At 37.3% G+C, this 20,099-nt stretch overlaps 2 protein-coding genes across 5 annotated transcripts in view; one reads left to right on the top strand and one right to left on the bottom strand.

Annotated features, from left to right (window-relative positions):
• phkb (phosphorylase kinase, beta) overlaps nt 1-622 on the bottom strand; it is a 262,162-nt gene extending 261,540 nt beyond the window's left edge. For 2 of the 4 annotated variants that reach the window (XM_060838109.1, XM_060838108.1), the window contains exon 1: nt 546-622. Coding sequence is in view for 1 of the 4 variants with exons in the window: in XM_060838111.1 (XP_060694094.1) it covers nt 546-600 (55 nt within the window). In the remaining 3 variants the exon portion in view is untranslated. The remainder of the gene's footprint in view (nt 1-545) is intronic. The other 2 variants (XM_060838110.1, XM_060838111.1) reach the window with 2 other exon arrangements.
• A 198-nt stretch (nt 623-820) lies between these two features.
• itfg1 (integrin alpha FG-GAP repeat containing 1) overlaps nt 821-20,099 on the top strand; it is a 245,573-nt gene continuing 226,294 nt past the window's right edge. Inside the window, exons 1-4 of the mRNA XM_060837695.1 lie at nt 821-1,055; nt 13,577-13,655; nt 13,744-13,880; nt 14,897-14,954. Coding sequence (XP_060693678.1) covers nt 872-1,055; nt 13,577-13,655; nt 13,744-13,880; nt 14,897-14,954 — 458 coding nt within the window. The 5' untranslated portion in view covers nt 821-871. The remainder of the gene's footprint in view (nt 1,056-13,576; nt 13,656-13,743; nt 13,881-14,896; nt 14,955-20,099) is intronic.

Genomic DNA, 20,099 nt, shown 5'->3' with positions numbered 1-20,099 from the left:
TAAATTACTTAACATCACATGGTAGGCATTTCAGAAGGAGTTATGTGATATGTTTGGAAAAGGTTACAGTTCAGATAACACTGGTAGCTAGAAACGCTAAAATAAGACTGGATAACATCATTTCATCAAACATTATATTTTGTTTTCACTGATGTTTCCTATTTTGTTAAATGTTAAGAATTTTAATGTTATATTGAATACATATGCATTTGGAAATAACGTGCAAAATATTGTAAACATCAGCACAAATACCGATGACAAAAACAACCCGAATAGCAAGTGTACTACGAGTTGCTAACTACCAGTTGGCAAAAGTACCAAAAACGTGCTTTATTCAACATGAACGTGCGTTCACAAATGTTATAAACAAATATAATGTCTATATATAGCACATACTGTGTTAGATGACAAGACTTAGGCGAGGACAGTCAGCATCAAATGGAAAACTTACACCAAACAAGCTGTGCTCACTATCAAGCATGAAATGTAAAACGTCACATCACCATTAACAGTTTCTCACTCATGCCACCTATTTATTTGCAAACCTGTACGTTTCGATCGGGATCTGAAATCTGTCAATATCCAGCGCAGGTCGTCCATATTGGATAGACTTAAGGCAGTGCTGCGCGACATTGTCGCGAAGTTCACCTGCCATCTAAACTTTCCCAGATAATTCAAAACAACATCTTTTAAAGCACGCATACATATTTTATGTTCTATTAATTAATACTTTGATATGCCCTTTTTTTAAACATTCGTTGGGCTTGGTTAGGTGCCATGGTTACCTGCCGAAAAGCAGGTTGTACTGGGTTGCTGGGTGACGGTGGTAGTGCTGGTGCTGCTCCCTCTCTCTCCCCCTGTCTGGCTGGCCATGGGCCCCGCCGGTATTATCTGTCATATCCTCGCTACCTTGTGCCTTCTCCCATGGCGTTCTGCTGTCTCCTCTCTGCAAGATGTTACTGCCGAGTTGTTCGGGTCGGAAGCCTGGGGAACCGTGGCTGCATTTGGAGACTTTAATGCAGATAAGCAGACCGACATCTTTCTCATCAGATCGAGTGAGTAGTTCCAGCCAGCCACGATAGGACTGGTTATAGAGTCATAGAGATGTATCTGATGTTTATTGCATAAAGTTGACAGGTGAGCGGCGGATGTTTGTTTCTTGGTGTTGCTTCTCTCATTTGTTAATAATTAATCTGGCACCTGTCAAAATATTTTGCCACAAGTCAGAAATTTCAAAGCATGTCTTTCTGAGCATTTAATTTACTTATCAATTAGTTGTTATCTTTTAATTTAGTGTGAGTAGATGGCTCGGTTAACTAGGAACTTTCTTTATAATTTTCATTATTTCGGTGATGAAATATTTGAGAATGACTTTTTTGTTAAACTTCCTCATTATCTCAGTTGTAACAAGCAGTTTAATATTGACTTTATAGGGTGTATTCTTATGGTTTCTGTTTTTGCCAACTCGCATTGACTTTATGTTTCTCGATGGACTTGTGAAATCAGGATAATCTGCAGAATCCTGCATCCCTTGTAACTTCTTTCCATCCTACATGCCAGTGTGTTCTTCTAATTCCAAGCTCTTATGGGGAAAAAAAATCAAACTTAGGCTTTTCAAAGGGTAACTATTATTTTGACCATACTGTGTGTATTTTATGGGAATGGTGGTTGTGTGCTATTGCAATTTAATTTTTATCACTTCAGTCAGCAAGTGAACTTTGGAGATGGCAGGGCAGGTGGAGAAAATGTACAGTGTACTTGAAGTTACTCATAAGGGCATGGATTACAAGAGTAGGGAGGTGATGTTGAACTTGTACAAGGCGCTAGTTAGACCTCTGTTAGAGTATTGTGTGCAGTTTATGTTGCAACATTATAGAAAATATGAATGTGTTAGAGAGAGTGCACAAGCAATTCTTAAGGTGAGTGATAAACTACAGTTATGAAGATAGAATTGGGAAAAAAAAGGTTAGGATTGTTCTCCTTGGAGAGAAGTAGGCTGTAAGGAGGTTTCCAAAATCATGAGCAAAACAGATAGAATAGATAAAGTAAAATAGATAGGTATTTCCACTGAAAAGAAGAAAAGTGAGCATCAATTTTTAAAATGATGTGCAAAAGAAGCAAGGGTGATGTGAGCAAAATGGTTCTCACTCAGCAAGCAGTTCCAATATGGAATGTCTTGACTGGGAATGTGGTGGAGGTAGATTCAATTCAGGCATTCAAGAGGATATTGAATAATTATTTTGATATACACATAGGTGGGGATATTACAGAGTCATAGAGATGTACAGCATGGAAACAGACCCTTCAGTCCAACTATTCCAGCTACCTCAAACTAATCCTGACCCATTTGCCAGCACCCAGCCCATATCCCTCCCAAATCCTTCCTATTCATTTTAAATGTTGCAGTTGTACTAGCCTTTAGCACTTCCTCTGGCAGCTCATTCCATACATCAACCACTCTTTTCATGTCAAAAAGTTGCCCCTTGGGTCTCTTTCATATCTTTTTCTCACCCTAAACCTACCTCACATGCTGGACTCCCCCACCCAGGGAAAATTGTCTATTTATCCTATCTATGCCCCTCATGATTTTTCAAACCTCTATAAGGTCATTCCCTCAGCCTCTGACGCTCCAGAGAAAACCACCCTTGCCTATTCATATTGAACCTCTCCCTATAGTTCAAATCCTCAAACCCTGGCAACATCATTGTAAATCTTTTCTGAACCCTTTCAAGTTTCACAACATCTTTCAAATAGGAAGGACACCACGATTGCATGCCATATTTTAACAGTGGCCTAACCAATGTCCTGTACAGCCGCAACATGACCTCAATTCCTGTACTCAATACTCTGACCAATAAAGGAATAGGAAAAGGCAAAAGATTGGCACAAGACAAAAGAACCTATGCAGGCACAATGGACCGAATGACTACCTTCTGCCCTGTAACAATTCTGTCATGCTTTGAAGTGCGAGAGGAAATAGTTAACATCTTGTAACTTTTCTTAACCTTAATCTAGCATATAAAATGTTGAGCATAGTATTAACATTTCTTTTCCTTGCTTCTGAAATATATCATTTAACACTACTCTAAATTAGATTTCCCTGTCAACTTTGTCCACCCCATTCCACAAACCTCATTCTAACCTCTTGAAGTCTATCCCTGTCCTTCTCAGTTCACAATGCCTCCAAATATTGTGCTGTTGTAAATTTTGAAACTTTGTCTGCATGCTGTCTATTATCATTTTTTCAGATAAAAAAAACAATAATAGTAATGCCTTTCTGTAGGGAACCTCTCGGTATACTCTTCACTTGTCTGAAAGGCAACCTTTTGCCATTATTGTTTTGTGCCACTAAGCCAAGGTCTTGATGGCTTTGCATGACAACATTGCAACTTCCAACGTGTATATCCCAATGTTTGCATTCCATCTCTAACAATTTGAGAAAGTTGAAATATTAAAGTGTATCCAGTGTAATATATTTTAATTTTTAACAATTTACTGCAAATATTGCACTCTTGTACATTAATAATGTGAAATTAGCAATGCAACCCAGTTCAAATCTCTGTTACAGTGAACTTTAAAAGTGTCATTCAACTCTCATTTCTAACTTGAACATTTAAGTTACTTCAAATATATCTTGGCATTGCTGCATAGTTTAATTCTTCTTACTTTTATTTGTAATTTTTCTATGCTTTCCACATCACCAACTCTACTTGATGTAACATAACAGCTTTTTTTAAAAAAATCTTGAAGTATAGAAGAATTCTAATCACAAAGCAATTATTTTGTAATTAGATAAAAATAGAAAAGAGAAATAACATACAGGTGCAAGATTTCCATTGCAAAGGAAGGCCACTTCATCCATTATTCTTTTTCTTTAGAACAATTATAAAGCATTCCCCTGCCCCACTTTTTCAGTGAAAGCGTATCTTTTGTTTCAAATGTTTGTTTAATTTTCCTTGGAAAAATTGCGATGATCCCTGATTCAATTATTTCCCATGGTAAAGCATTCCATACTTGTGCATGAAGGAATTTCTGTAAACTTTCTGTTCAAATTTGTGACTATTTTAAATTGTGATCCATTATTTCAACATGCATTTAAAATTACCTTCAGCCCTGCCTGATTTCTCAATCAAAGTTTGATGTTTCCCAGTCTATCTTTAGTGAATAATCCTCTGCTGAACCACCTCTTAATGTCTTCTGGGTGAATCTAAATCATTGAAGTATTTCAGGTTTACTGTTTTCTTATAATTTTTCATCCCAGGCATAATTCTGTTGTAAGTTCATGAATCTCTGTAACTTTAACATCCTTTATACAATGGGATTCCAAAAATGCCTTTTATTGCTTTAACTCCGCTCTAACAAATGTTATCATGACTTTGATCCTCTATAACCTCTTCTGTTTATTTATATTTTAAAAATCACTTTTTTGGCTTTTTTTCAATCCGTTTATATACACTCAAACATAGAGAAAATTATATATTGAATTCCCCTAGGCTTGTCTGTTTCATCCTTTGCTGCTTTTTTTTCTGTGTATATTCCCATTCCTTTATTTTCATACCAACATGCATTCAATCTTTGTTAACCACACCGAGTAGCTTCATTCACGCTTCTACCTATTCTGCTAACTAAGCTGTTTCCTGAAGACCTTTACAGCTCATCTAGCTAATTAACCACCCACCTGCTTTTGCGTGAGCAACTTTTGGGATTGTGTTTATTGTTAACAACCTTGTTCATGGAGTATTGGCAACCAATCAGAATATATTAATCAAGTCTATAGATTAATGATTTATCAAAGAGTTTCACCAACAGATTACTGTGTTTATGATTTGACGAAGCTAAAAGTAGAAGGTCTTAATGATATGTAGGTTTTTGAATGAAAGCTCATCGTTGTATAGAGTGCATCATGAGATTGAACTGGCATTTTCATAGCATGTGAAACCTGGAATAGTGGACGTCACGGTGGCACAGCCTCACATGCCAGAGACACAGGTTCAATTCCCACTTCAGGCAGTTGTCTGTGGAGTTTGCACGTTCTCCCTGTGTCTGCATGGGTTTCCTCTGGGTGCTCCGGTTTCCTCCCACAATCCAAAGATGTGCAGGTTAGGTGAATTGGCCATGCTTAATTGCCCGTAGTATTAGGTAAAGGGGTGAATGTAGAGGAATGGGTCTGGGTGGGTTGCTCTTTGAGGGTCGGTGTGGACTTGTTGGGCCGAAGGGCCTGTTTCCACACTGTGAGTAAGTAACCTAATTTTGGATAGTTTCACTGAAGGTGAACAGCACAGATGAAAAGTAAAAGAATTCAAGGACAGATACCCCAAATGTCCACTGACAATGGTCTTGGAATGGAAAGGAAGCCATTCCAAGTGTTTCTCTGACTATTATGAGATAGTTAAGAATGTAAACAGGCAGGTGCTTAAAGAAAAGGAATTGGAGAAGGATTGTATAGGTAATGTGAGGTATTGAGACATCTTGACAAAAATCAGGATAAATATTTTATCTTTTGCTACAGTCACAAGATGTCATGTGACTTTCAGTGGTGTTTATATGGTATATTTGTAATCGTGATAATTGCCCTGTACTGGCCTAGACTGTGCCTACCTCATCCCATGAATGAATAAAAATCTGTAGCAGACAAATTTCATACGGAATGTTCTAGGAACAGCAATGCAATAAATGAACAAATGTGTTGTGGTATCACTTGAAAATGTTGGCAGGCCACCGGAAGAGCTCTGTGATCTTCTTTTTAAATAATACCATGCATATTTTCTATCCACTGTAAGGCAGATGGGCCTTCAATTTAAGTTTGTATTCAAATAATGAGAATAATACTACTTTAGATATGGTTTATTTATTGTCATGAGTTTTGTTGTTACAAAATACAGTGTGATATAGTGTCACCACTCTCTGGTGCCACCTTAAAGCGTGTGTGGTTTTGAAAAAGTAATGCCTTGCAGCACTTTAATTTTGAAAGGCAAGATAAGAGTTTAAGAGAAAATAATAGAGGTGTCAACCATGAACTAGAGACTTTACCCAACTTAAAAAGAAGCCATGAGCTCAAGAATGACTATATTTTGGTGCATCCAAGTGTGCCAAAGCTATTCAATTGCCAAAGGATTTCACATGGCATTGTATAGTAGAAGTCAAAATCAAATGTAAGCTTTAATCAAAGTGGAGTTACAGGATAAAAGATATTCTGCAAATTTTTTTTAACATTCTTGCCTGTACAAACCAGTGCTCATAAATGTAATAAAAAGTGTTTGTATAATTTTTCATGTATGTGATGGCACACTACTTTACTCAGTAGGGTAATATAATGGGAGCAAACTTTAATGGACATTTTCTATTACAGAAGATTATCATCTGTCTAAACAAAAATGTATTTCATGTGGGACCCTTAACTCTGCCTGATTGCATTGAGAATTTAACAAAGGAAGTTGGATATAAAAGTAAGAATGTTTTACTACAGTTGTATAAGGCATCATTAGGAGCAAATCTGGAGTATATATACAGTTTTAATCTGATTTGAGAGAAGATACAAATTCATTAAAGTTCAGAGAAAGCTTACCTAATTTATATCTGGGCTAGGAGAGGGATTGAGATATTTAGAGTGTTCCTTAATGACAAATCTTTCAACTAGCTGGGCTTCTATTCATTGAAATTTGCATCAAAAGAAAGTGACCTTATTGAATCATTTAAAATCCCAATGGGATTTGATAGGTTGGATGGGGGAAGGGTGGGGGGAGACAACAATGAGGGGGCTCATTTTAGATATAAGGGTTCTTCCATTTAACATGATAAATGGGATTTTTTTTTCTGAGAATTGAGTCTTTGGAATTCCCTTCCCTGGAGAGTATTGGAAACAGGATGACTGAATACTCTTAAGACGGTGAGAGATTTATGACGATACAAGCATAAGAGGTACAGTTAGTAAGTTTGCAGATGACACCAAAATTGGAGGTGTAGTGGACAGCGAAGAGGGTTACCTCAGATTACAACAGGATCTGGACCATATGGGCCAATAGCTGTGAAGTGGCAGGTGGAGTTTAATTCAAATAAATGCGAGGTGCTGCATTTTGGGAAAGCAAATCTTAGCAGGACTTATACACTTAATGGTGAGGACCTAGGGAGTGTTGCTGAACAAAGAGACCTTGGAGTGCAGGTTCATAGCCCCTTGAAAGTGGAGTCGCAGGAAGATAGGATAGTGAAGAAGGCGTTTGGTATGCTTTCCTTTATTGGTCAGAGTATTGGATACAGGAGTTGGGAGATCATGTTTCGGCTGTACAGGACATTGGTTAGGCCACTGTTGGAATATTGCATGCAATTCTGGTCTCCTTCCTATCGGAAAGATGTTGGGAAACTTGAAAGGGTTCAGAAAAGATTTACAAGGATGTTGCCAGGGTGAGCTACAGGGAGAGGCTGAACAGGCTGGGCCTGTTTTCCCTGGAGCATCGGAGGCTAAGGGGTGACCTTAGAGGTTTACAAAATTATGAGGGGCATGGATAGGATAAATAGGCAAAGTCTTTTCCCTGGGGTTGGGGAATCCAGAACTAGAGGGCATTAGTTTAGGGCGAGAGGGGAAAGATATAAAAAAGACCGAAGGGGCAACTTTTTCACGCAGAGGGTGGTACATGTATGGGATGAGCTGCCAGAGGATGTGGTGGAGGCTGGTACAATTGCAACATTTAAGAGGCATTTGGATGGGTATATGAATAGGAAGGGTTTGGAGGGATATGGGCCAGGTGCTGGCAGGTGGGACTAGATTGGGTTGGGATATCTGATCGGCATGGACGGGTCGGACCGAAGGTTCTATTTCCATGCTGTACATCTCAATGACTCTATGTAAAACACATTTTATTGGGGATAAGTGGAAATGTGGAATGGAGGCTACAATCAGAACAGTCATAATCTTATTATTGAGAAGTTAACAATGCTGAATGCAATTTAAGGCAGCCAGAATTTTGTATGAGTAAGATCGATTTAGTAATTTTAAGGTGTATTTTTTTTCTTTCGAAAGCCAATTAATTTATATTAAATGGCTGCATTAGATGTTGTTTTATATATATTTATTAAGGCATCCTGAGAATTTGTTTATAATTTCTGGCAGTTGTGATTGAAGGAACTTCAGTACGAAGGGTTGAAAATGGCAGGAAAAAAAGAATAGTTGAGGAAATTTGCTACTGTTTATATTTAAGCTATATATCCCTGGGAGTCACAACTCGATCATTTACATCTTGTGTACTTTTTCACATCTGCAAAGAGACCATGAATTTTTAAGGAAAATTTAAACTTTCAGTTCAAAGAACTGAAGAAATAACACCTTTAAAATTTCATGTTTTCAAATTTTAGTGTAATAAACAGCTGAACAAAAGCAGTGTTGGCTAAACAGTTTTCTCTTCTAGATAATTTATACTTTTTAAGCTATGAAAATAAACCATTCCTTTTAAGCCATCTTTATCACTCTCTCCATTGAATTACTGTTAATGTGTCAAACAATTTACAGTTATTCCCAACTGCCTTTTCACGTTTCCAGCTCGATCATTTCCACTCGCAGAACTATCTCTCATTGTGAGAATTAGACTACAAATCTCTTCCTATAGCTGCAAGCTTGACAAAACTTAAAACCTTCATTGACTCCTCACAAATGGGATCTTGAATCTGAGCTGTGTTCTTCCCTGTGTTTTATATGGTGCACAATAGGGTCAGTTTTTTCTTTTTAAGGTGCAAGCCAAGCTACATGTGTCATTTGCTGTCCAGCTCCTAACTGGCAGAAAATCACAAGGCAAAACTACAATTGATGTCTGTTAGAGAAGCCTGTAACCGATTTCAAAATGGCTTCCTCTTCCCCATGATTACAGGAAGCGTGCTAGCTTCTTAACCATGTAGAAATACTGATTATTTTCTTTGATTCCTTACTTTCATTTTAAAAGTAACTAGGTAGTTTACAGCACTGCTGTTTACAATTTGAAGCTTTTTAACATACTGAGACTTTGAAGAACTCTAGGGTCAATTCATCTATGCTCAGGAATCTGTGGCCAGGCCACTCAAACAACCATTGCTAAAAAGAGACCCAAATGAAGGCTTTTTGTTTTGCACTCATGAAGATTGAGACTCAAGAAACAAAACTTTGAAAGGGGATATCAGTTAGATTTCTTGTTTCTCAGTCCTGATAAAGGCCCAGTGAAATGTTTTGACTTTGTCTTCTTGAATAAGTTATCGACCATTACATTGCTAAATTACTCAACTTCCCCAGCTTTCTGTGGTAGAACATTTTAAGCGTTCATGGCTGTCAAGAATAAAGTTAAAAATCACACTGCACCAAGTAATAGTCCAGCAGTTTTATTTGGAAGCACTAGCTTTCGAGGCTCTGCTCTTCATCAGGTGGTTGTGGAGCAGGACCTTAAGACAGAATTTATAGCAAAAGGGTTACAGTGTCATAGAGCTGTAATGATATATTAAACAAATGTAGCTTGAGTCTTTCATCTTTTAGAATGGGATATGCTAGTTTTGGTTCTTTAATATGTCAATCCCAGAACTCCTTTTAAGTTACATTTTCAGGATAGCTTCAACTTTTCTAACAGTAGGTGCCATCTCAGCTCAGATAATGCATAAGAGGTGTGAGGTTAAAGTCTGTCTGTGTCCCAGTGTTCTACTTCTAAAGTAGGACTTACAGAATCTTACATTGATTTATGCAGTCTTTGAGCAAAACAAAATATATTCTGTAAATACAAATTCACCCCATAAGCTGATGTCCGTGCGTGCAGGAGAGACAGAGTGAAGGTGGGTTTGAGTGCTTGGAAAAGTGTGTGTGTGTAAGCTTGGTGAAGTATGTGCATGGCTATGATGGGGTATAAGCCTGTGAGAGGGTCTGCATGTGTGGGTGTGATTGCGGAGAATGCATGTTTGCGCTTGTGAGAGGTGTGTGTGTGTGTGTGTGTGTGTGTGTGTGAGAGAGAGAATGTATATTGCAGTGGAGTCATCTGTAGTGTGACATGAACCCAAGGTCGTGGATGAGGCCATCCCTGTGGGTACTGAACTTGGCTATCAGCCTCTGCTCGGCCATTTTGTGTTGTTGCTTGTTCTGAAGTCCAGAAGCGACAATGCAAAGTGGCCAAGCAAAAGCTGATAGCCAAGTTCAGTACCCATTGAGATGGCCTCATCCACGTACCTTGGGTTCATGTCACACTACAGATGACCCCACTGCACTATGCTCTCATTCTTCCTCTCTCACATACTCCTACATACTCATGCATGCACGCAGACCCTCTCTCATACGCACACACATTCACCTCCTGCATTCTGGCCCACACACGCACCCTCTCAGGCTTATACCCCATCACACTCATGCACGTACTTCAAGCTTACATACACACACTCTTTCACATCCATTTGTGCACACACTCAGTCTCTCCTGTATGCGCGCACATATAAGTTTATAGGATGAATTTGTATTTGCAGAATTACATTTTACTCAAAAACAGCAGAAATCCATGTAAGATTCTATAAGTCCCACTTAAGAAATAGAACCAGTCTGATTCAATATTGGGACACAGATATATTTTAACCTCACACTTTTAATACATTATCTGAGCTGAGAATACACCTATTGTTAGAAATGCTGAAGCTATCTTGAGAATGTAACTTAAAAGGAGTTCTGGGATTTATATATCCCATTCTAAAAGATACAAGACTCAGACTCTATCTAAATTTGTTTATCATTACAGCTCCATGACACTGTCGCCTTTTTGCTATAAATTCTGTGTCTTATGGTCCTGTTCTACAACCACCTGATGAAGAGGCAGCACCTCGAAAACTAGCGCTTCCAAATAAACCTGTTGGATTATAAGCTGGTGTGGTGTGACTTTGTCCACCCCAATCCAACACCGACACCTCCAAATTTCGCGAATAAATGTCTTCTCATTGCCATTTTTAAACCAGTTACTGTACTTCATTTTCTGAAATAATGCTCTCTAGTGCTAGATTCCTCCAGAAAAAACATTGTGTCAGCAACTACTCTGTCAAATCTGTTGGAATCTTGTGTTTCAACAATATCATCTAAACTCAAATGAAAACAGATCAATATAACTCAACCAGTCCGCATAAGACAAAACTTTAATCCGAGGAATCAACTTTGTGAACCTTCTCTGAACTGCATCCTAAAGAATTGAATAAGAATACCAATACTGCATGTGGAATGCTGGGTGTGGTCTCGTCAATGTCTCACCTCATTCATCTTCCGGGCAATAAAGACTAACATTGGCTTTGCTTGCATAATTGTTTGCCATACTTGCGTGTCAACCTTTTGTGATTCATGTAGGAGGGCACCCAAATCCTTCTGTAGCATATCATTATGTAGTATTGCATCAATAATGTAATTTGCTTCTATTTTCTATTATCATTACGATACGTGTATTGTTTTCAACTGCAAAGAAAGCTATGAAATATTTGTTCAAAAGCTCTACCATTTTCTTGTTTTCCATTTCTTTATAAAATCATGAACGGCAAGATAAGGTGAATAGTAAGGATCATTTTCCTCGGGTGTGGGATTTTAAAACAAGGGAGCAAATTTTTTTTTTGAGGTGGGAGGATAAAGATTTAAAAAAGACAGGAGAGGCAACTTTTTTATACAGTGGTTAGTATGTAGAATGAACTATCAAAGGAAGTGATGGCTGTTGATACAGTTACAACGTTTAAAGGGCATTCTGACAAGTACGTGAATAAGGAAGGTTTGGAGGATATAGGCCAAAAGCCAGTAAGTGGGACTAGTTTGGTTTCGGAATATGGTCGGCATGGACTAGTTGGACTGAAGAATCTGTTTCTATGCTATATTCTGATTTCCCCTAAGAATGAAACTGATATGGGCGGCACGGTGGCACAGTGGTTAGCACTGCTGCCTCACAGCGCCTGAGACCCGAGTTCATTTCCCGACTCAGGCGACAGACTGTGTGGAGTTTGCACGTTCTCCCCGTGTCTGCGTGGGTTTCCTCCGGGTGCTCCGGTTTCCTCCCACAGTCCAAAGATGTGCTGGTCAGGTGAATTGGCGATGCTAAATTGTCCGTAGTGTTAGGTAAGGGGTAAAAGTAGGGGTATGGGTGGGTTTCGCTTCGGCGGGTCGGTGTGGACTTGTTGGGCCGAAGGGCCTGTTTCCACACTGTAAGTAATCTAATCTAATCTAAACTTTGATATTTACTTGAGCTCCTCTTTTTGACTTTCCTTTTTGTAACCTTGTAGAAACACTTCGTGTTTTTTTTTGTTTATATTTCTTGTATTGAGTATCACTGAAAACAATACACATTTTGTCAAAGCTTTTCACTTTGTGCTCGTCAGGACAATTTTTAAGAACACAAATTCAAAGGGATTAGATTAGATTAGATAAGATTCCCTACAGTATGGAAACAGGCCCTTTGGCCCAACATGGCCACCCTGACCCTTTGAAGAATAAACCACCCAAACCATTTCCCTACCCTATATTTACCCCTGACTAATGCACCTAACATTCTGGGCAATTTAGCATGGCCAATTCAGCTGACCTGTACATCTTTGGATTGTGGGAGGAAACCCTCGCAGACGTGCAAACTCCATGCACGACCGGGAATTGAACCCAGGTCCCTGTGAGGCAACAGTGCTAAGCACTGAGCCACAGGATAGCCAATAAATTTGTTACATGAGAGGGGAGTGTTGATTGTTTGGTAGTTGGACTTTGATTGGCAGAGGCATTGCCATGAAGAGTACACCTGTCAATGCTGATTGACAGGTAACTGCCAGATCTTTTTTATTTTGATTCAAAATTCAACAACAAGAAAAGTTTTGAATCAGGCGGTTGACTCTGATCAGTACATTGCCACTGAGCAGTTGTTCTTCTATGCCCAGCTCATTTACTGTTGCTAGTTATTGAAGAAAGAAATGCTTTGGCAGGGAACATTGTTCATGCTGATAGGATTGCAGATTTGAAGGGAAAATAAGATCATTATTTGATTCAAAGGATGATATCAGGCTCTGGGGAGAGAACCAAGCAGTATAGTTTTAGGTTGAGCAAAAGCCAGACCAGACAGATTTCTCACTAATTTTATTCTATGGTGAAAATTGAAATATTTGGATGGTTAAAGGTATACGTTTGCAAAACAGATCGATTATTTACTTAATAGACTGAATTTTTCCCCAATTGCTGTTCAATGCACTTTGAAATCAGTTGATAGTATGCCTATTTCCATTGCAAAACAAAGCACATTGTTCTTTCAAACCATCTTTATCAAATCACAAGTTATAGAAAATATTTTTGCTTTTCAGTTGCCTCATTACATTGTTGACTGAACCCAAGAAATGAAAATTTTTCAGGATTAATCAACTTTGCAAGTTTCAGTTTCCATATACCTTCCTATTGGGATTTACTGCTATGATTCAGTATGACATACTTTGACTTTAGGATGGATTAAAAAATAATGGGTTATGTCTTTTTGGCAATCTTCCAAATAATTTGAGCAATATGAAACAAAAATCCTCTTACATTATGATGTGTTGAAAATTATGTACAATTGGTATTCTTTCTTTTAATTTTCTTAATTTCCTTTATCTGTTATAGAAAATCAATTGGTAATCTTGTTGGCTGATGTAAAGGCACCCTATTATAAGCCAAAACCCAAAGTGGTGCTTCAGCAGAAGTAAGTACCCATTTTATATTGCCCCTCTTTTCTACATTTTTAAAGTAGAATGGTTGAACGTTTACTTTTTTCCTTTTATTCCTTTCAGTGATCTGGTGATTACTAATGTGGTACCAGGAGACTATGATGGTGACTCACAAATGGATGTCTTACTTGCTCTTCGATCTAAGGATCACAGTGACAACACAAGCATTGTTATTTTCTGGGGAAGTAATCAAACATTGGGTAAGCTTGTGCATATTACTGAATGTATTTTGACCTTTGTCCAAATTTTATCTTTTTTTTTGTTTAATAAAGAAAGACACTTTATATACTTGAATTGTATAATTATAATTTATGTTTCAAATTAAACAATGAAAGTAACACACCAAGCTGACTGTTTGTTTGTTTGGAGTCAAATATTTTGATTATTTACACTAATTTAAATGAAGCAACTTTGAATTTGGAGTAGGCTTTTTGTTTTAAAATAATGTTATTGTAAGCTCTACAGACAAACAATCAAGATACAACTCTGTGATTTAAGTAAACCTAATCTCAACAAGGACCATCTCAAATCATGCTAACTATTGAATGTTTCATTTTGATGTGGAAGCAAGTGAATAAGTCTCATCTTTTAGGACTTTATAAAGTTTTCTTTTGAATAGATTCTGTCATGACCTCAGGATTACTGTACTGTCAAGAAAGTCACGTTTTGAAGTGGTATTTCTGTTTTAATTTGGGAAACAAGACAGGTAGCCTCCACTGCAAAGTCTCAAAAGCTATAGTATAACAATAGCTACATCATTGTTTTTATAGTTGCTAGCTGAAGAAAACTTTTGCAAGCACACAATAGAGAACTCCCTTGTTTAAAGCTGGTCCATCGAATTTTTTATTTTGTTTATCTGAGAATACAGACCTGGGCCTCTGTTTAATTTGCCATCTAAAAGAAAGCAGCAGCAATGGTGTAATGCTCCTTCAGTACCACATTGAAGTATCCTACTAAATTTTGTGCTCAAGTATCTAGATTGGGACTTAAGCTTTAAATCTTCTGATTTGCAGGTAAGAATGTTACTAATTGAACAGTAGAAGATCATTGTAGTTGGCTTCCTGAGAGTGGGCCATTATAGATTTTGCTGAGTCTGTTGATTGTATACAATTGAAAACTTGTACATTTTAGCATATTTTGTTGAAACTTTGCTTTGAGTACCACATGAGGTTTTCTGATTGTATGTAAGTACATTGTTTTTCTTTTTCTTTCTTAGATTCAAAACTTTTTACCAGTTTAAAGCACAGCTTTTTGGATGAACCGCTAGTACTGGAGTAAGTATTCTCTTTGTCTCAACTTGTAGTTGAATGTGACGAAGTCTATAATAAAGGATGCAGTTTGGCTGCTACTATTACCATGTGCTAATCCAATGTAATGAAAATTATTTCTTCATGCCACCTCTTTTTAAATTCCTTTGTGGAACTGTTACTGGCAAATACCTGACAGTTTCAAAGTTCTGCAAGTATGTTGAATTGACTGATTTGATTTAATTTTTATCTCAGCTGATATAACTGTTGTGTTGCATTTTGCCAGTGATGAAAAATAATGTTGAGTAAAACTTCAGTTAGGAGAAAAAAAAAGAGGTATTTATCTACTGAGAATTTCTTTTCAAATCAGAAATTAGAAGGGTAGCAACAAGAAGAGAAAGTAAAAATTTGGTAAAATGATGAAATTATTCACATGTCCTGTTTCAAAAATATTTTAGAATTGCTGACTTTAATTCAAAGTCCAGGACTTCTATCCATGCTGGTTCTTATTTCTATTTGACTAGCTACCCTTTATTAATTGAGGCATTCTTCAGAAGTATTGAGATATATTAGACAAATCTGTGAAATATCACAGTGTTCAAGCCCTTGGGCCAAATATTGGAAAATGAGATTAGAGTAGATAGATAGATGCTTAATGATGACTGACATGGACAACATGGGTCAAAAGGTAACTCTGACTCTGTCTGTATAACAACTATTGATGATCTATTTTGTTTTGGGAAGACCAAGTACAGGAATTCTGAATCTTACATGCATTTTATAGTATCGTTCTACGAAGTTTAAACAATATGAATATGATCTAAAACGGAAAATGATGCAAACAATGCATTGATTAAAATGTTGAGGAATAGCTAGGGAGGGGTCTTCATGCTGATTTTCTTGAAATATTCTGTTTCATTACAAGGGGTCTAATAGTAAAGAAGCAAGTCTGTCCACATTGTCAAGTAAAACTAATTCAGCCCTGTGAGTGCTAGCAATAACTCTCAGAATTGTGCAAATGAATAACCAGTTGAATTTATTCTGAACAGGGAATATAAGTTGAATTTTTATCTTGTTAATGTTCCTTCTAGTAGTCACTTTTGCAGTGAATGTCACTTTTTTAACTTTTTGCAATTGTCGTAAAATTATTTTTGTAAATCTTCAAACAATTGTCATGGTCCAAACAATGCTAAATTTGAAAACAGCAAAATGCTTTTTCGATATTAACTATACTTGTAATCAGTTATATGTGACTACTTGCGTATCTATCTGACGTTGCACAAAGGTTGCTCTGAATTTTACATTGCACTGTATATATCAAGCTCTGCTCTTCTCTGAAACTGAGTGATTTGAAAGTTGCTGGCTGTTCAAAAGTCTAATTTAATTTATGCTAGACAACGTATAACAAATATATTTTTACTGCATTTGAGAAATTGATTGTCAATTGGACTTTTAAGGAGACTGAATACAACCAAACAAATATAAAAAGCAAAATTAATATGTAAAATTCAAAAGTAATTGAGCTGTGACATGCTCGAAAAGGAGACATGATGTCAAAGGTTTTTGCCCTGCATTCATCGCTTTTCCCTTTCTTTTGATGAGTGCAAGATGAAATGTTTCATCATCATGTCTCTTTTCTTTTCATGACTGTCCTGAAATTTCTGTAAAACCAAGTGACTAAAGGTGAATCGCCAAATTTTCACAATTGGAGTTTCCTTTTTTTTTCTGAAGTAAATGGAAAGCAGTTGATCTCTTAACATTGCAGTAGATGTGCATTTATTCTTATCTTTTTCTTCTAACTAGTTCAAAACTAATAGGCAAACTAGTCACATTTTTCCTTTATCCATTGACTGTTGCTGTTGCTCATTTCACTTGATCCAGAATCTGGATGGTCCTCCTTTATTCTGAATTGGTCAGTCAAATTTATTGCTGAGACTAACGTTCACAATTTTGAATAATTTATTTTGTGCCATAACATGAGCGGCTAACAGTAGAGAAAAAATCTGGATGCATTTGTTGTATAGTAGATGTTTCCCATATTGAACCCCTCTTAAAAAGATTTCAGTTAAGTTCTAATCCTGATCATTGATAATTATTGGCTACCCCGATTTAAGGAGAAGCTTGCCAGTTATTCATTGGGCTTAAAAATAAAATGCCGTTCAGTTGGCAACCAAGAAATTAAATTTCACTAGATAAAGTGCTGATGCACATTGCCTTAGAAACATTCGTACTTTTAGAATGCTCTTCCCTTCTCAAGCAGAAAGTTTACGATTGTTTCAATGAATGCACAAGTCCTGCAGTTTACTAATTTGAAGCTATTTAGCAAAATTACAAAAAGATTGGTTAATCTTAGCAACAGTAGGTAGTCAGAATCTCTAATAAGAAGAAAATGATAAACTATTGTTTGCTTTCTCTTGTGTGTATCCTTCTATCAAGCCAGCCAAGTTTTTTTGTTTTTAATTTTATGGAATGAACTTAGAACCTTGATTTATCCATTTTATTATCACTTAATGGATGCCGATACACTGTAATCAATAAAATCAACATGGGGGTGACATTCTGACTGGCCAAGCACAGTTACAGCTATACCAGTTTTTTTTTATTCACGAAAGACCATTTTCTTTTATCAATTTTGTTTCCTTTCTTTGCTGTCTTGAAGGCAAATTGAAAATTGATCAATTTTCTCAACAATTGTCAATTGCGTTTAATGGGAACTCTTAAAAGAAAAATATGGAGTTGTGGTGTTTTCAAGTGACATTGATGAAGAATTGTAACAACAACTGAAACAAGAAAAGACAAAAAAATGATGAACTGCAATAGCCATTCTGACATTCAGGAATTCTCCAGGAATAGGAAAACATAAATGGGTGCTAAGTATTTATGATGTGGTAGTTCATGTGGTGGCCATTCAACATGAAACAGCATGTTGAATCACTTGTCTTCTGTTGGGTGAATTGCATTAAATCTGACTGGGCATTTTAGCATTAATGGATGGGAATGGTTGATTAGGCAGTATGTGGAGAAAAGAAAATTAAGATATGGCGATAGACTGGGTGACACGGTGGCTCAGCAGTTAGCACTGCTACCTCACAGCACCAGGGCCCCAGGTTCGATTCCAGCCTCAGGCGACTGTCTGTGTGGAGTTTGCACATTCTCCCCGTGTCCGCGTGGTTTTTCTCCAGGTGCTCTGGTTTCCTCCCGCAGCTCAAAGATGTGCAGGTTTTGAATTGGCCATGCGAAATTGTTACTTGCATGAGTCAGAGGGAAATGGATCTGGATGGGTTACTCTTTGGAGGGTTGGTGTGGGCTTGTTGGGCTCAAGGGCCTGTTTCCACATTTAGGGAATCTAATCTAATTATTCAGTGTTATAAATATAGTAAAGTAGTATTAAATACAGTAATATTAAATTTAATTTCTAGACACATTTTCTGTTAAACAACTTGCATTACTCTACCAGTTTTAACAAAAGTGTATCAAATTACTTCGTGGAAGCATACATCAAACAAAAACATTAACTTTGAATGCAAACATACAAAATGGAAGCTATAGAGAGTGCATATTTTTTGTGCACTTATATAGTGCTGCCTTTTTATAAAAAGCAACAATGTGCTAAATAGGATTTATGGACAATGAGAGAGGCAAACATTGATTAGGGATAGTCAGCGTAGTTTTGTGTGAAGAAAATCTTGTGTCTCAAATTTGACTGAGTTTTTTGAGGAAGTTACCAAAAAGATTGACATTGGCAGGGCAGTAAACATTTTTATTTGGATCTTCGTAAAACTTTTAATAAGATTCTGCATGGTAGACTAACTAGTAAAGTTACATCGCATGGGATTCATGGTGAGTTTGCCAATTGGATACATAATTGGCTTAACGGCAGGAGACCGAGAATAATGGTGGTAGATTCCTTTTTGGATTGGAGGCTTGTGAGCAATGGTGTGCCACAGTGATCGGTTCTGCATCCTTTTTTTTTTGTTATTGATATCAACGATTTGGAGAAAGTGAGGACTGGAGATCAGCATAGACTATGGGGTGCTGGAAAAGCACAGCATCCAAGGAGTAGGAGAATCAATGTTTCGGGCATAAGTCCTTCATCAAGAATGACCTAATTTTGATGAGAATACAAAAGGCATGGGCAGTAAGTTTGTGAATGACACACAAATTTGGTGGCATAGAAGACAGTGAAAAAGGTTTTCTAAGATTACAAAGGAATCTTGATCAAATGGGTCAGTGGGCTGAAAAATGGCAGATGGAGTTCAATCTGGATAAATGTGAGGTACTGCACTTTAGTGCTGCAAACGAGGGTAAAGCTTATGCAATTAGTGATAGGGTCTTGGGTAATGTTTGAGAACAGAGGGACCTAGAGATGCAGATACCTAATTCTTTTGAAGTTTGAGTCCATATAGGCAAGGTGGTTAAAAAGGTGTTTGGCACATTTGCCTTCATTGCTCATTCCTTTGAGTGTAGGAGTTGGGAAGTCATGTTAAGGTTGTATTCCAGAATGGGCCTCACATTAGTGGGGCTTATTCTCGAATGCTATGTCCAGTTATTGTCATCCAATATAGGAAGGATACTATCGAGCTGGAGAGGGTTCAAAAGAGATTTACCAGGATGTTACTGGGTAGGGAAGATTTGAGTTATAAAGAAAGGCTGGGACATTTTTCACTGAAGCGTAGGAGGTTGAGAGGTGACCTGATAGAAGTTTATAAAATAATGAGAGGAATAGATAGTCAATGGTAGTTGTTTATTTTCCCTAAAGTGGGGATTTCAAGAATAGCGGATACATTTTTAAGGTGAGAGCAGAGAGATTTAGAAAAGACAGGCAAAGGACGTGGCTGGCATGTGGAATACACCAGCAGTGGAAGTGGTGAATGCAGGTATAATTACAATATTTAAAAGACATTTGGATAAATACATGAATAGGAAAGGTTTGGAGGGACATAGGCCAGAAACGGACAGGTGGGGCTAGTTTAGTTTCGGCATGATTATGTTCGGCATGGACTGGTTGGACGAAAGAGTCTGTTGCCGTGCTTTATGATTTGAGAAGTGTAGAACTGTTGCTATTGATGAAAACAAAAAGCTGTAATTTTGAATAAATGTATATCTGATGGCCTTTCTGCACAAATATAACACCACTGTGTCTGAGCAGTTACATTGGTTCAAATGAGAAGC

The sequence above is a fragment of the Hemiscyllium ocellatum genome, chromosome 17 (assembly GCF_020745735.1).
Source record: "Hemiscyllium ocellatum isolate sHemOce1 chromosome 17, sHemOce1.pat.X.cur, whole genome shotgun sequence".
NCBI classification, from domain to species: domain Eukaryota; kingdom Metazoa; phylum Chordata; class Chondrichthyes; order Orectolobiformes; family Hemiscylliidae; genus Hemiscyllium; species Hemiscyllium ocellatum.
The sequence above is the reverse complement of the archived record's forward strand: the minus strand, read 5'-3'. Positions and strand labels throughout refer to the sequence as shown.